The following is a 16,984-nucleotide window of genomic DNA, read 5'->3' on the forward strand; positions in this document are numbered from 1 at the left end:
TACTTCCTTGGCGGAGGTGAAAATACCGGTGTGTGTATATATATATATATATATATATATATATATATATATATATATATATATATATATATATATATATATATATATATTGCGTTACTGACAAAGGACTTCGGCCCCAATGGGCGATAGGCAAAAAAAAAAAAAAAAAAGTGATGGCACACCACAAACTTCAAAGGGAACAGAGTCACCTCTAGTGAATATTCAATAATATTTTAACCACATCTCATTTTCATAACAACAAGATCACAAAGTCCCCCTATTTGGCTGTAAGTTACCTGATTAATACACTCATAGTGAAGAGGGCCAGCACTACCATTTCCAGTGCTAGCATGAAACTGTCTATTAGTACTCATGTGGAAAACTGACTTTTACTGGCTGTATTGAAGCTTCTATGGAATAAAGATGATTTTATTTTATATGATTGATTCAAGGTGACCCGTATTATTTCATGTTTAAACAAGTGTTCCATCTTCAGAATTTATAACTTACTTTCAGATTAAAGCATAGCTCTTATTCTAAGTCTGAACTTTTAGGAATACTCGTATTAATACACTGAAGGGCCGGTTCATTGGCTACACAAGCTTAGGGGGACCTAGAGGTCCTGCAAATATATTGCAATGCATTTCTACGGTTAAGGGAATCAAAGGACAAATTTTGGTGGTTAAATGTTTGGGCTACTTTTGATGTATATGCAGCGGCTTTCAAGGGATGTCTGCTGCTATTTGGCAACCGCGACTGTTGGCAACTCTGGTTGTGTGTCGTCCTCAGACTCCTCACCACACTCAGTGCCATTACAGATCTAGCGACGAGTGCCAGTGTTCTCACTTCACAATGGCTCAACAGGAACATCCCGCTATCACCAATTTTCGAAATTATATAAGAATTAAAACCGTTCAACCTGATCCAGATTACGGTAAGTGTTCCAAATTAAAGCAACTGATTGTGATTGGTAGTTATTTTATAAATGTACTGAACATACCATTTTTCTTTCTTGTAGTTGTTGCTCCGATGTATAAAGTTAATGATGACATCATTAGAGCTACTTACACATTAGCCTACTAACCCACGGTAAGTTCTCGACTGATGTGGACGTAACACATGACTAAGGGGGGGGGGAGAAGGAGTTTGGCCTTTGTGCTGCTGACTAAAGGTTATGATGTAACGTGAAAATCATTTATTTCAAGGGAAGGGTGTTAAGGAAGTTCATCTCTGGTCAGTAAAGTGTGTTGAAGAATATGATCAGGTGAAAGACTGGGCAAGTTAAACAGAAGATAGTGGCACCGGTAGTACACAGTGGCATGATCTTGATTTTACTGATTGTTGTGGACATCCGCGCCCGTAGCGCGGATGGTAGGGTACTGTATCGTTCAGCGTGTGTGTTTGATTGTGTGTGTATTGTGTGACTCAATACAGTTTTGATCAAGTTTTAATTAAACTTTGTGAAAGGTTTGAGGGTCAGCCAAGGTCAAGGCCACATCATAAGGATAATTCAAGCAATTCTGATCTAGTTTTAACAAAACATTGGAATGATTGAGGGTCAGGCAACAATGAAGTGATGTGATTTCGATAACAGATGATCAGAGATCAAGGTCATAGGGCTACGTCATATTTAGACTGGTAAATGAAACGAATCTGATCCGATCTGTACCAGATTTGTTGGAAGTGTTGAGGGTCAGCCAAGAATGAACCAAACTTAAACAGTTTAGATCTGAATTAGGTTAAACATGGTGGAATAACTGATAATCAGGAAATGGTGAAGGAACATTGAGAACAATTAGTCGAACACCAGGGTCAAAACTTCGTCCCTTGGACCAGTTGTAGGGTCCAGGTATTGCACTCGATGCTTCTTGCTGAATATGCAGGCGTTAATGAAAATATTTTAAGAACATTTCATATACCTCTAAAGTGAAAAAAAAGGGCATCATTGCACTGTTAACCACCTTTGATGACAGAATATAATTACTTAAGTAACTGACACGTAAGGAGGCAAAGGCCATTGCTTCTCGTCTGCATATCACTTGCACGAAGTTTGTGCATGCAGAATACCCTTTGTGCACAGTGTCCTGTACTTAAGTATGGGGATACATTTGTCGCTAAGGATATCCTGTGCATAGGGTCTGAAATACCAGCCGTGGCAACCCAGGTCGCCACCACACCCCAAGTAGGAGACTTCGGAGGGGTAGACAGTAGTGCGCGGCATGTCCATTCTATACAGACATAAGTTCACCAGGGCCGCACACCCCTATTCCCCAGAATGCACTAGATGAGACCACCCCAGTCCGAGTGCACTACCTCTCGGGCGAGCTAGCCCTCGCCAGGATCAGGGTGGAGCTGACCCTACAGCTCCGGGCAGCACCCCAGCGACAGCCCAAAGCTGTGCAAACCAAGAGATGGCCCATAGCCACTCTGCTAATGAGGAGACGGCCCATTGTCACTCCGACCAAAGGGCCACGGTCTATAGTTGGGTCCCGGTGATGGCCAAAAGCTGCACACACAAAAAGGCCATGGCCTATAGCCGAGCCGCCAGTAAGGAGATGGCCCATAGCTACTCCGACAGGTGCTGCCTACACCCTCTGCGGAACCAGCGACGGCCCATAGCTGTGCCGGAGAGAGACAGGTAAGCCCCCTCTCCTTCTGCAGTTGCCTTGGAGGGCACGACACAGGCGACGGCCTATAGCCGCGCTCGTAAGCAGGAGATGGCCCATAGCCGCTCCTCGTCTGCACGTCGCCCTCCATACGGGACTTCGGCGACAGCCCACTGCCGTGCCGACAGGCAAGCGACGGCCCGTAGCTGTGCTTCATCTGCGTTCCCATCAGGGAGTCGGGCCCCAGTGATGGCTCAAAGCTGCAGTGACAGCAAAGGGACGGCCCATAGCCGCCCTCCGTCTGTTGCCCAAGGGAACCCAGTGACTGCCCATAGTCGCACTGGGGAGGGACACCAAAGGCCCTCGCCCCCTGTGACTCTGCAAAGTGAAGGTGACCTGCGGCCAGCCCTACCTACCAGCAGGAATGCAGGCCTCCCCTCTGTTCTCCCAGATCAAGGCAACCTTCAGGAGGAGGACTTCTGCCCCGAGGATTGGTGGAGAGGCCCGGTGTTATCTCCGGGGCTCGTCTCCATCCAGTCAGCCCCTGAGGAAGACCTCCACCTGATGGACTCCGGCTGGGAGCGACGCCGCAGCCTCAACCTGAGGGCGACACCACGAGAAGGAGACTGAAGTCAACAGGCCTCTGAGTGCGCCCCCAGGACCCTGGGGCAAGACCTCACCCCTCCCGGACAAAGGCAGCGCCCTTCCTCCACCATGCACCTGAGGGAGTGCTTCCAGGATCTGTTTGGCCCAAACCCCAAGGGCCAGACCCATGACCCCAGCCCTGACAGTGAGGGGCCCTCTACCATGCCCAGCCCAAACCCTCAACGAGAGACGACGGTCCTGAGAGTGGTCCCATGGCCACAGGACGAAGGGACTCCTGAAGGAACTCTGCCTACCCCAGGTCGACGACTGTGAGTCCCCCAGGCCGCCCCTTTCCCCTTTGCCCGATCAGTGATATTCCCTAACAGTGACAGTGTTATATGGCTCTTGCTGACTGACAACGAGAGGCCAAAACTGTACAGTATAAGTGCAAAGTGTGATTCGGTGAAATAAGGAAAAACACCTGAAACAGTTCATATCTATTCTGTGTAAGGCGAGAGGCAAACGTTCAGTGTCCCTATTATAACTCTGTCAGTTTTCTGCCACCCTGTGTAAATCAGGAAACGGAAAACAGTGACATGACTCTTATAACTATCGTGAAACTACAACCAGAATCAGTGCTAGAGCTAATTCCCCTGAGCTAATAAAACCTGTGTTTTGCCTCCCTTGTGGAAAAGAGCCTCTAGTGCAGAGACTGTGAAAGTTGTGTATTGCCCCAGATCCGAATTAAGACTACTGCCTATCTAGGATCCTGTGCGATACTCCAAACCCACCTACCAGCCTATGTATTAATTTTGATTAGCATATTGTGCATGTGGATGGTGAACTGAGTGAATTTTTCTCTTTGAAGGTTGGGTTGAAACAGGGATGCGTCATGTCTCCATGGATGGGGTAATAAAAGAGGTACAAGATAGGGCAGTGGATGTTGGAGTGGCCCTGGTGAGAGAGGGTAGTGTTTGGAAACTCCCTGTACTGTTGTTTGCAGATGATACTGTGTTGTTGAGTGAGGACGAAGGGGAGCTGCAAGGCTTGGTGGATGAGTTTGAGAGAGTGTGTAAGAAACGGAATCTAAAGGTGAATGAAGGGAAGTGTAAAGTGATGGTCTTTGAGAGAGGTGAAATTAGTGAATGTACAGTGAGGTTGGATGGTGAGGAAATGGAAAATGTGAGTACGTTTAAGTACTTGGTTAGTGTGATGAGTAAGGATGGAGGTTTGGAGGGTGAAGTGCTTGAAAGGGTACAACAAGAAGGAAAGGTTGCTGGTTCCTTGAAAGCAGTGATAAGAAACAGGGAAGTGAGCATGGAAGTGAAAAAGTTACTACATGACAGTACTGTTATACCAACTCTAACGTATGGGAGTGAAGCTTGGACGTTGTTGGAAGGACACAAGTCAAGAGTGAGAGCAGTGGAAATGAGTTATTTAAGAGAAGTCTGTGGAGTCACATGGAGAGACAGGCTGACAAATGAGGATATAAAGGAGCGTTGTGGTGTGGATGTGGATGTGATAGGAAGCATTAGGAGGAACACACTGAGCTGGTTTGGCCATGTGGAGAGGATGGAGGGTGAGAGACTGACGAGGAGAGTGTATGTGAGTGAGGTGGAGGGGGGAGAGGGGAGGCCGAGGATGAGATGGAGGGATGGGGTGGAGAGGTATATGAGAGAGGGGGGTGTGAGTTGGGAGCAGAGCAGTGAAATGGCGGGGAACAGGGCGACGTGGAGGCGATTTGTTTGTGGCCACCCCAAACGGGATTGAGGCGTCTGGCAATAGACAGATAGACAGATATTGTGTACTCGTCTTCCTGTTCCACAGTAAAGAATTTGTCAGTACACGTGTAAGGTTGTCGCCCTGTGTTTTTATGCACTGTTCCTCTCATATTGTGTCTAAGCTCCGGTCTAGAAAGGGAACCCAGCTACACTCTAGGCGTTCTAGGGACGGGAAGCCGACCCTTAAACGCCTAGCATAACAGAGTCACATAAACTAAGCCCGTACATGCACAGTGTTACATAAAATATACCACATCATGGTCTTTGGGCATATACTACTGAATAAATTGCTTCCTTTGAGAGACGGAAGAACAATTTGTGTACAGAAATAAAAGTATCTGTCTATCACAGTGCAGTAATTCGGCAAGCAAAGGCCTACTAACATCAGCATAGAAATCTAAGTAGGAAAAATCACCGATAAATAATTGGTACATATATGATGATTTGTTTTACAATAAACCAGTATCAAAAAGATCTCTAACTTGTATTTTCAGACTGTACAGTAAGTTATGCCAGTTCTTTCTGGGAGCCAGTCTAATGAGTCAGTGTCACTGAGTTACTGAGGGTCTGATTTGAAATGAGTTCTTTGCAGCTGTTACTGCCTCTGGGACAATTTAAGATACCATCCTGGAACCTCCATTACCAATTTATAGAGGTCCCAGCCATATTTACAGAGATTCTTACGTTGGAAGTTTTTATAAATATCATAAAATCCTTTGTGAATACAAACCCAAATTTATAAATTGACTTCTTGGGAAGTTTTAGGCTTTTGGGGGCCAACAGCTTCAAGGGTCTGGAAGAGAGTAGTTGACAGTTCTAATTTAAACACCACCTTCTTTCTGTAATTATAAATGGTAATTATTTGATAGTGACAAAATGAATGTCATGTTCATCATCATCATCATGGAGGGGCAAAAGCCAAGGTGCACCTAGCCTCACACATTCCGCGACTCTACCCACGGGGTTCCCTTCGTGCAACCCTTCAGGCAGCAGCTCTTTCCCCTTCAAGTATCTCAGTTTGAATAATCAATCTGCTACAGCAATGAATTCCGTGGCCTTCTCTTTGGTCTCCACCAACCCAGGTTAACTTATTCAGAGATCGCCCTGTGGGCAGGGTCAGCCTTAGAAAAACAGGCCACGTGCCCATATACCAGGAGATGGCGCTGAAGGATTATGTGGGTAACAGACCTCGACTAAGTCTCATGGAGTCATCACTGTTTATGTACCCGGTCGTACCGGCGATATCCCATGATCCTACAAAGGCACTTAGTACCAGTGGAGTCAATTTGTCTCTTCAAATCACTGTTTTGTGTCCATGTCTCACAGCCATAGAGTAAGACAGGGATCACCAGTGACTCGGAGGTGCGTACTGAAAATGGGTACTGAAAAAAAAGTATCTAAAAATGCCCTTTTTTTTATGTCTCAAAAAAATATCACAAAAAAAGGCATTTAGAGTGATGGGCTTCGGACTGGTTATTCTTCACTGAATGCTCAGTTACACATCCAAATTTGAAGTCCATAGCATCGCTGAAACCTTCAAGTGAAGTAGGGTAAATAAGGGGACAACATAGTTTTTGAAAAAGTACATGATGAGCAAACGAAATTAAATGAAAGGAAGGTATGTGACAAAGCAGCTTCCACAATGTCTAATTGCTCTTCATCAATGGAGAAAGGAATGTCGTTCTGTAACCCTTCATGAATTTGTTGCATGGTCACATCGTGCCATTTTTGCAAAATGCTGTGTATGAATGTTTACCTGAAACCAAAAGATACGCTGTTGTAGTGCATGTAATTCAAGCATAACATATACAGTACACTGTATGTTAATAACAAACAAAATACGTACATGACACTTTTCTAAAATGTCAAATCAAATGCCAACGGCCATACCACGTTGAGTACACTGCTTCCCGTCCGATCAGCAAAGTTAAGCAACGTTGGGTCTGGTTAGTACTTGGATGGGTGACCGCCTGGGAACACCAGATGCTGCTGGCATAACGTTCTCCCTACGTGTCAAGTGGGGTTGGTGGAGGATTAGTGCCCCTCCCTGTAAAACAGTTAACTCTAAGCCTTTGGCCACCCCGTTTAGGATACATGGCGTCTGGCAATGAATGAATAAATGAAATGCATACAATAATATAGCGGTATATACATAGCTACATAGCCACAAACATAGCTACATACATACATGTTGCCACACACATAGCTATATTGCTACATATTAAATGGCAACAAACATAGCTACATACAAATTATGAACATATTTACATCAGATGCTTTGCTTACAACCAAGCTCCGATGTTTGGATGTCCTAATTCCCGAAATTTTGCACTTATTATTGTTGTCAGATACAGGGGATCGATTTGCCATACTACACATATCACTGTAGTCCGATTTGTCAGGTACAATTGTAAAAAAAAAAAAAAAAACGAGTGAAGGAACAACAACTCACCCTTCCTCGATGAAAGCCAAAAGAAAAGTGAGGCTACATGGACAGTCAAGTCTGACACCTTGTGGAACCCCTTGAGATTACGTGATGAAGGGTGTGTGGGTCTGTCAGATTGGACGACATCGTCCTTGGGTTAATTAGCTATGGAATTCTGTAGAATTCCAGTTGACTATGGAGAATCAAGTGTGGGAGGAATGCAAAGATTGTTTACGGTGTTGAAAGAGAGAGTATTAAAATGCCCGCCGCCAGACCACCCACCCCACCACCGGGCCGCTACCACACCACCACCCCAGGAGGACACAATGGGGGGGCTAGTGACCCAGGTCGAGTCACCGGGACACTACTGAACTGAGCCCCTTTTCCCCGCAACTGCCCCGACACCAGGTGACCGGAGAACGCCAACGACCTTGCGGGCGGGACAACCATTGCCAGCAGTGGGGTGGGACTGAACAGGATTCAGTCCCAAGTAACGTCTTGGCGACGGCCATAGTTACACCCTCAAGGGCAGGAGGCCCAAGGCTACGGCCTAACGTGTGCACCAGGGTGCTTGCGCCCTTAGCCACTTCAAGGGCAGGAGGCCCTAGGCTTCGGCCTAACGTGTGCACCAGGGTGTCAGTGCCCTTAGCCACTTCAAGGGCAGGAGGCCCTAGGCTATGGCCTAACATGTGCACGAGGGCGACAGTGCCCTTAGCCACTTCAAGGGCAGGAGGCCCTAGGCTTCAGCCTAACGTGTGCACCAGGGCATCCGTGCCCTTAGCCACTCCCAGGGCAAGAGGCCCAAGGCTACGGCCAGAAAAGTGCGCAAGGGCGAGAGGCCCCTTAGCCACTCCAAGGGCAGGAGGCCTTAGAATACAGCTAGAAGTCGGTCCCAGGGCGAGAAGACCTGGAGCCACGGCTGTATCAAACCCAGGAGAGAGAGTCGCCTCTGTGCTTCCCTCCCTGTATATAGGAGAGGACACGGTCTCCGTGGACCCTCTTCCTATCTCGTTCCCCTGTGGGAACTGTTCGTCATCACCCAGGAGTGTTGCCCCGGAGGTGTCGCCAGAGTGGTGGCAAAGTCCGAGACCGGACCTGCCTCCCACGCCTGGGAAATCTCTGCCTTTTACAGACATCAGACGGAGACGAGGCTGCAGTCCAACCCTGATGGCACGTCTCCCAGCAGACGATCGCACCCCCAGGACCCCCAGGCGAGACCAGCAGACTACAGGCGAGGACGACCCTGACTCCCTCACCCCGCGGAGCTGCAGACGCCAGGCCCGCCTCCTCCAGCTGTTTGGCCCCAGTCCCGAGGGCCACCTCTCAGGTCGAGGCCCCCAGACAGGAGGGCCTCCCTGCATCCCACCAATGAGGCCCCGAGGCAAGGGCCTCCCATCAGGTCAAGGCCCCCAGACAGGAGGGCCTCCCTGCACCTCACCGACGACCAGGACCTGGGCAGTGACTCCCCTGCGGGTAGTGTGTTGTCCATTGCAGGCAAAGTCCCCCTAGGGCCCTCTCCTCACGCTCCGATGACAGAGTGTATCAAACCTAGGAAACACGGGTAAATAAGTGACGCCCCTTATACTGAGAATAAGCCAGGGGAAAAAGAACAGTGAACAGTGACAGAGTGCGACTCCTGTAAAACCAGTAACAATCGTTATTAACCTAAAAGAACTCTAGACCCGGCAAAATAGAAAAGTATTTGGACCGCCAATCATAGAAAGTAGAGTAATCATACATGCCCTAGAATTAAAAAACTTTCAGTAATTGTGCACGAAGACCAGGGTGAGCGGGAGAATCAAAAGCCTGTGTAAAGTGCCGCCGCGACTAGGTGACTGTGTCAAGTGTCGCGATCCGGACCCTGTCTTCTTTATAGTAGTAGTTCCCCCACGGACTCTTAACCTTGTTTATTCCCCTTGTTCTCAAATGCATATATGTTTTGGCTTTAAATGAAATATGGGTATCTCCATATATATAACTAAAGACATTGGTATACATGTATCATATCGTGTGTTAAGTGCAACTGTATTTTGTGATATCAAAGTCTAACTCTGTGTCCCTGTATCCTGTATCTTAAATATCACTCTGTTATATTGTAACGGTTTAGAATTAAGGCAATAGATGTGTTAAGGTATACTGCCTGGTTTTTATGTCCTGTTCCTTTGTTGGTGCTTTACTTCCGGTCCGGAAAGAGGACCCCGCTCAGTCGCTAGTGAGCGAGGAGTCGACCTAAAACACTCAGCATAACAAGTATCAAGGAGGCATGGGTAAATCAAGAACGAAAGAGATTGGAGAAGATAGCGAAGGCGTAGAGATCATAGAGGAGGCAGGTGACTGGTAGATAGAGGAAAAGTGGGAAACAGAAGAGAGGGGAAGAGAAGGCGCAGGAGTGGTAGAAGGAAAACGAGGGGAAGGCTCAGGAGAGGTAGGAGGAATGGGAGTAGGGGGGAGTAGAGAAGGGGGGGAATGTACCAGGTATTTCCATAGTGACAAGGGTAGGCAAGGAAGAGGTACGGTGAAGATAATTAATGATACTTTGCAGAGATTCTGTTTCCATTTGATAGGACAAAGGTTCAGTGTGAGCTGATGAAATAACATTTTTGCGTTGTTGTTTGGAGAAGGGGGAACCTTGGATAGGCTGGGCAGTAGAGGAAGGGGGAGAGAGACCTTCTTCTACGTTTGTTAGCGGGGAAGAAGACGGTGAGGGAAGAGAAGAACAGGAGTATACGGTATGGGAAGGAGGTGGGGTAGAGGGATCAGAACTAACAAGAGAGGGAAAAAGAGGAAGAGGAATCAGGAAGATAGGCAACAGCAGTGAAAGAACTTGAGAGAGAGACAGCAGTAGAAACACTAGATGAAACAGAAGCTTGTGTTATAGGAGTGGGTCAGGCCACGTGTGCATATAAGATGCCAGGGGAGTGTCCCAAGTGACGTGCTTGTTGACGGGCTTCTCTGGGGGTAAGCCCTGTTTTCCACTGGGTATGGGACACTTCGGCCTCAAAAATACAAGTAGGGCATTTTCTGTAAGAGGCTGTATGATGCCCTTCACAGTTTGGACAGGAATGGAAGGTTGATGTGCATGTGGACACAGAGTGCATGTCCAGCTTGTGAACAGTTGGCACAGTCTGTGAATGGCAGTATTCTGTTGGATGATCGAAACGCCTGCAGGATGTGCTTTGACGAGGGCGGAGGGGGGGGTACGTATTCTTTAACTGAGAGGACTGTACCTACGAAGATAACGGAGGTGGGAAGATCTCTAGATTTCATTACAATCTTGTCAGTGTTGGCTGGTTGTAGGCAGCGACCTTGGGGAGGGATTATATAACTGGATTGAAAGAATTTGGTATTTCTGTTCAGTGAGTTTGATATATTGAGAATGAGCTTGATATACTGAGAACAGTTAAGTTCCCATTGCCAAAGGACAAGAAAGAGGGAATATGGACAGTGCCTGTGCTTGAATTTAAATGTACATTTGGAGAGACTGAGAATGGATTGCCTAAAGGGTCAATTAGAGATATAACTTTTTCTTCTTGGGCTGCATTTTGTACTTTGAGGAGAGGAGAGCCACTAGGTCGTACAGATAATGTAATGCTTGAGCCTACCTGTCATAACAGTGAGAGGTGAAGCGAGAGGTTATGTGTTTGGGAACTGATGTTAAAATACTGACACCAAGTCTAGGGTCCAAAAAGAAAGGTGGTCAAGATAGGGTTAGTGAGTCAGGAAGCAGTATATGGACAGGACGAAGCTGAAGATGGGTAGATGGAGGAGGGGGGAAAGGCAGATAAGGTTTGAAAGAAGATGAGCAGGTGGACTGAGTTGTAGATGGAGTGTGTTATGCTAGGTGTTAAAGGGTCGGCCTCCCGTCCCTTGAACGCCTATTCTGCAGCTGGGTTCCCTTTCTAGACCGGAGCTTAGTAAATTATGAGAGACACGGGGCACAAAAACTCAGGGCAACAACCTTACACGTATATTGGCAAATTCTAAATGTGGAACAGGTAGATGTCACAAACAGGAATCTAGGCAATTATAAAACATGTACTGAGATTGGGAGTAGCAGTATCTCGCAGGATACTGTTTAGACAATAGCTCAGGATCAAAGTGAATGGTACAATGAACAGCACTTTAGGTGCTGGGCAGGGGAATCAGTCACTGTAACTTTGAGGGGAATTTATGGTACACTGTGGCTGGAATAGGTAGCGTGGCTATAGGTCTTATGTCGCGGAAGAATTATATTACTAGAGCCGAGATACACATTCACTCAGGTCACTGTATTCACTGCTCGGCTCCTCTCGCCCTGTCACTGTTTCACTGTTGGTTTGTACTTTCGATACTGTAACACTGATAGAATTTGGGCTTAGTTTCCCTCTAGTATTCCAACACACTGCCTGATGTCTAGGTCACTGTTTCAGTCACTGCACTTCCACTGTCAATCACTGTCGGGACTGGGTAGGGTGGCAGCGTTGGCGGAGGGCAGCGGGAGAGCTCACAGCCCGGCTCCTGAAGGGGGCTGAGCTCCGCTAGGGGCCTCCGTATCCTGTGGCCACAGGATCACTTGTAGGGGCATCCTCTCTCGTCTGGGGCTGTGTGCGGCGAAGGACCCCATGCTGTCGGGGCTGGGAACTGGGATCTGACCCTTGGGACTGGGGCCGAAGAGTTTCATGAAGCTCTCACTCAGGCGCCTGACAGAGGACGAGAATCGTCTGCATCAGGGTGGGGAAAGGTCTCACCCAGGGATCCTGGGGGTGGCCGCAGGGGCCCTTCGGCTGCAGTCTCTTGCTGTCAGAGACGCCATCACGGATGGGCTACGGTGTCGGCCTCCATCGGAGTCCGTCAGGTAGGGTCCCTCTGGAGCCAACTGTGCGGAGAATAGCCCTGGAGATAGTACAGGGCCTCTCCATGGATCCTCGAGGCTGAGGCCTCCCTCCTGAAGGTTGCCTCGCTGGTGGTGGACAGTAGGGTTGTCTGCACCCTCTCCTGTCAGTAGGTCTGATGGCAGAATGCCCTCTTGTAGTGGAGTCACAGAGGGCGAGGGGCTTTGATGCTCCTCCCTGGCGCAGCTGCCAGCTGTTGCTGGGTTCCCGTGGGCAATGAAACGAGGGCGGCTACCGGCCGTCCCTTCGTCGTAGGCACGGCTACCGGCCATTGCCTGGGCCTGACTCCCTGATGGGGATGCAGGCGAAGTACAGCTACCGGCTGTCACTTGCTTGTAGGCATGGCTACCAGCCGTCACCTGAGCCCCGTATGGAGGACGAAGTGCCGATGAGGACTGGCTCAGGCTGTCTCCTGCTGATGGGTGCGGCTACTGGCTGTCGCCTGTGTCCTGTCTGCTGAGGCAACTACAGGAGGAAAGGGGATGTACCCTTCTCTCCCGGGTGCAGCTACCGGCCATCGCTGGTTCCTGTAGGGGGGGTATAGCAGCACCTGACTGGGGAGTGGCTACCAGCCATCTCCTTCCGTGTGGCCTGGCTACAGGCCATGGCCTTTTAAGGGCATGGCTACCGGCTGTCGCCTGAGCCCGGCTACGGGGCTGTGGCTCTTATGGGGGAGTGGCTACTGGCCCTCTCCTGCAGGGCAGAGCAGCTGCAGGCCGTCTCTAGGAAGCCTTCCGAGCGGATATGGGCCGTCTCTGGGAGGTCTGAGTGGCTACTGGCTGTCCCACAAAGGGCGTGGCTGCTGACCATCGCTGCGGTGCTGCTTGGAGCTAAGGAAGTAGCTCCACCCCGATCCTGTCAAGGATCAGCTCGCCCGCAAGGTAGTCTCCGTTTCCTGCTATGGTGGCAGCGGGCTAGTTCTGAGTCATAGGGGTGCACGGCCTGGGTGGACTTATGTCCCTGTCGCCTGGGGTTGGGTCGAGCTCTGTCTGCCCCTCTGGAGGCTACTCCCGGGGGTGTTGTGCTGTCCTCAGTAACTATTCTCGACATTTTAGAATGGACTGTGAGGCGAGAGATGGCGCAGTAAAGCAGGATGGAACAGGTTGAGAGATAGTGGTAAGAGCCAGAGAAGTATCGGAAGAGAAGCCGGGGTCGCCATTGTGGTTAAAATATCGGCAGAACTAGGGGAAGGGGAACCAGAAATAGTTTCCATAATTTTCATGGGAAGGACAAGGCTCAACATGACCATTGAAAAGAAAGAATTGTTTGGGTGGAACCCGGAGTCCAGAGGCCTGGCAGGGTGTACTCCCTACCCTACCCAAGAAGGGATAGCTGCACTATATGGGAGAGCAGAGTATTCCAGCACAATGATGGGCCACCTGCTACTGGCCAAGAGTCCTATTACTAAGCAACAGCACTCCTGGATCCGAAAGCTGCAGCTCAGTAGCAGTTCCGCCTCCGCAGAGTCCACACACTGGGGTGGTACTGAACCACCATGATCCCTGCAATTGGCCAGACCAGTAGTCCAGGGGCATACCCTAATCCTTCCTGTTGCAACTTACTGAGGGTCACTGATAAGAATTATGATGAACGTGGAAAATTCTACTCTATTTAAAACCAAAGATAGAATGGAAAGGATAAGAGAAAGGGAAGAAGGAACAGTAGAAGAAAGAAGTCTTGCAAAATTAGTTGAGGCGGCAACAGGGACCCAAGGAGATGGGAGGGGGCAGAACAAAGTGGAGACGTAAGTGCGTCATCCACCTAATAATCAAACTTCCACACACCGTGTAGTTTAATAAGGTACCCTGCTATGGCTCCCCCATGCATGAAGTCCCAGTCTAGTCTCCAAAGCCCTCGCACGACAACAAAACGGGGGAAGGGGGAGGGGAGAGAGAGGGAGAGAGAGAGAGGATATTTAACATTTCCCTTTAAATGCTTAGTGGATGCAGTGAAGATGTTTCATCAGTAGAGAATAATATTCACCACTGGTAAATCACCGGATATAATCAGTCATTGTTATCCTGTCTCATGTGTGAAAGTAATTTGCTGTAATCATATCTGCTTCGTTCGCCCAAGTGTCCAGTTTTCTACAGGGTGTTCGGTACATATCTGGTGTGAATCAGGGGGTGTATTCCTGAGACATAAATAAATGTAAATTACTAAATGACCATATTGCCAAATCTCAATAGTTCTGGTGTTAAAGCGCTCCACATTTTTGTTAGGATTGGGTTGGAATCAGGGGATTGCAAATGAAACGTCTACCAACAGTCAGATTTATTTATTAAGAATCCACATGCATTTTACCGATTTTACATTAACATTACACCAAATGACCAAAATTACGGCCTCCTTGCTCAGTGCATGCTGCAGCCCGTCGCTGACGTGGCTGTCGCACACGTTCCAAAGCCCCGGGAATGTTGTGATCAAGTGTTACACTGTCCTCCACACGACGCCACAATTCCTCACGGTTTGGGACCTCTGTAGCATACTCTTGCTTTTAATGTGTCCCCATAGGTAGTAATGAAGAGGAGGAATATCAGGTGACAGAGGTGGCCATGGCACTGGACCACCTCGCCTGATCCATTGTCCAGGAAACACAACATTAAAGCAATCCCTTGTTATTCTAACATATTGGGCAGGAAAGCGATCATGCTGAAACATCATTTGCCGCCGTATTCCAATGGGCACATCCGCCAGCAGCTGTGGTAATGTGTCCTCAAGGAAACGTCTGTTAGTTTCACTTGTCAGCCGCTGGGGTAGATGGTATGGGCCAATTAGATAGTCAACAATGATACCTGCTCATACATTGATTTCAAATCACACTTGATGAGATCTTCGAACCATTACATGTGGGTTGTGAATAGACCAAGTATGCAGGTTGCGTAAATTAATGATGCCATCTCTCGAGAACGTTGTTTCATAAGTAAACAGCACAAGGGATGGAAAGCGACAAGTTTTCAACCACTGAAAGAACTGAATCCGTGGAAGATAGTCCCGATCAGTCAGAGCTTGTGGAGTAGCTTCTGATGGTGGTATGGATGGAGATTATGTTCATGTAGGATCCTCTACACGGTCCCCACTGCCTGCCACAGATCACGAGCAGTCCGTCGAATACTTATCTCAGGATCCTCCTTAATCATTTGTAGTACCCAGTCCTCCATACTGTACATGCGAATGTTCTGTGGTCGCCCTGTCACCTGGAATTACACGTTGTCAAAAGGTACCTGTTTCACGTGAACAACGATCAGCTGCAAGGAATGTCTCCCAGTTCGGCACCTTGCAGTTTGGATAAAGTTCCCTGTACAGCCGTACTGCATCCGTGGCATTTCCACCGCGTTCACCCAGTGTCAGGCATATATCTGCGTGATCACCAAAGGAGTCGTCTTCCATGTCAGCCTCTGTGTGATTCACTAACACTGGTTGATCCACATGTTCAGCTGTCGCCCTCAGTTGTACGGGTGTAGGGGCCTAAGTGACCAGCCTCCCCTTATGAGCACCTCTTATAACTGGTTCGTCACTCCCCCCACCCCCGTACCTTTCCTTCCTCATACCACCATTTCTCACTCAACCACCCAGCAACACCCTTGTCGTTAATGGCATGGCAATATGTAAAGGGTGACAACAGTCTCCGATACTGTACACACATCATTACCAGTGTTACGTAATGGCACCGACGCACGTAGTGTGTTTCAGTGTGTCACATGCACTCAGCAGCTTTGAGCACATTCTTACCAAACCTGTTAACTTTACTAAGTGCGGTAAGTCTGAAACTACTGAGATTTGCAAATGGCTCTTTAGAAATTTACATTAATTTATGTCTCAGGTATACACCCCCTGATTTACACCACGTATTTACTGAACACACTGTACATGTGGAGAGGCTAAGGGACATTTTTTTAAATATCACACATGAGTAGGCCACATCAGCTTCTAGTAACTGGTAGTATTATACAAAATGATAGTCAGAGGGATGTTTGCAGTGTGACTAAGTCAAGGGTATGTAACTGATAATAATCAGTTATTGTTCATCACAGCTGTGAAAATATTGAACATAACGGTACGGCCTCTCAGCATCTCACCTGTTATTAGATTCTGAGTCAAGCTTTTTAAATGAAATACTGACAGTGTAGGGAATAAGGCATGTGGCAACTCTTGATAACTTATTTATTCATATTTGACTCTCTCTCTCTCTCTCTCTCTCTCTCTCTCTCTCACACACACACACACACACACACACACACACACACACACACACACACACACATAGTTGGATTCTGACATATTTCCTTCCTTAATCAGCAGTTTTAGCCTTCAGTACCATTTGTTTATGTAACGGCCGTATGCTTAAACACAGCGTGTGTGCTTAATTAACGTGGGAAACTGTGGGAAGAAAATATTAGTTACTTGAAGAATGATGAGCGCATTCTAGTGCTCTCCTAAGTTAACGTCCTTTTCCCGTGTTCGTTCACTTGTGCAGTTGACACACATTTTGAAATGTCTAATAATACGATCTGTGCTGTAGAAGGATTCGTCAGTGCAGTTACAAATGAAATTAATGGCCCATTTTTTATCCTGACTATGACGAAGATACTGTAATACTGTTTCTAAAGATGAAGTTCCCCACCCCAGTGTGTACTATGCTATCCAACAGAAACCTGGCAGAACAGTGTTTTAGGATAAAAGAAAACAAATATTTTATGTAGTGTACAGTACAAC

General features: G+C 47.8%; 1 protein-coding gene and 1 non-coding gene across 2 annotated transcripts in view; both read left to right on the top strand.

The window, feature by feature from the left end:
- The first annotated feature begins 828 nt into the window (after window positions 1–828).
- Window positions 829–16,984, top strand: part of LOC145394180 (aminoacylase-1-like) — a 113,316-nt gene continuing 97,160 nt past the window's right edge. Inside the window, exon 1 of the mRNA XM_080268163.1 lies at window positions 829–934. Coding sequence (XP_080124289.1) covers window positions 853–934 — 82 coding nt within the window. The 5' untranslated portion in view covers window positions 829–852. The remainder of the gene's footprint in view (window positions 935–16,984) is intronic.
- LOC145394286 (5S ribosomal RNA) lies at window positions 6,849–6,967 on the top strand. Its single transcript, XR_013896359.1, has one exon. It is a non-coding gene; the product is annotated as a 5S ribosomal RNA (ribosomal RNA).

This window comes from Coenobita brevimanus, chromosome 26 (assembly GCF_032717465.1).
Source record: "Coenobita brevimanus isolate Jiangsu-jjx chromosome 26, ASM3271746v2, whole genome shotgun sequence".
In the NCBI taxonomy this organism is placed as follows: Eukaryota; Metazoa; Arthropoda; class Malacostraca; order Decapoda; family Coenobitidae; genus Coenobita; species Coenobita brevimanus.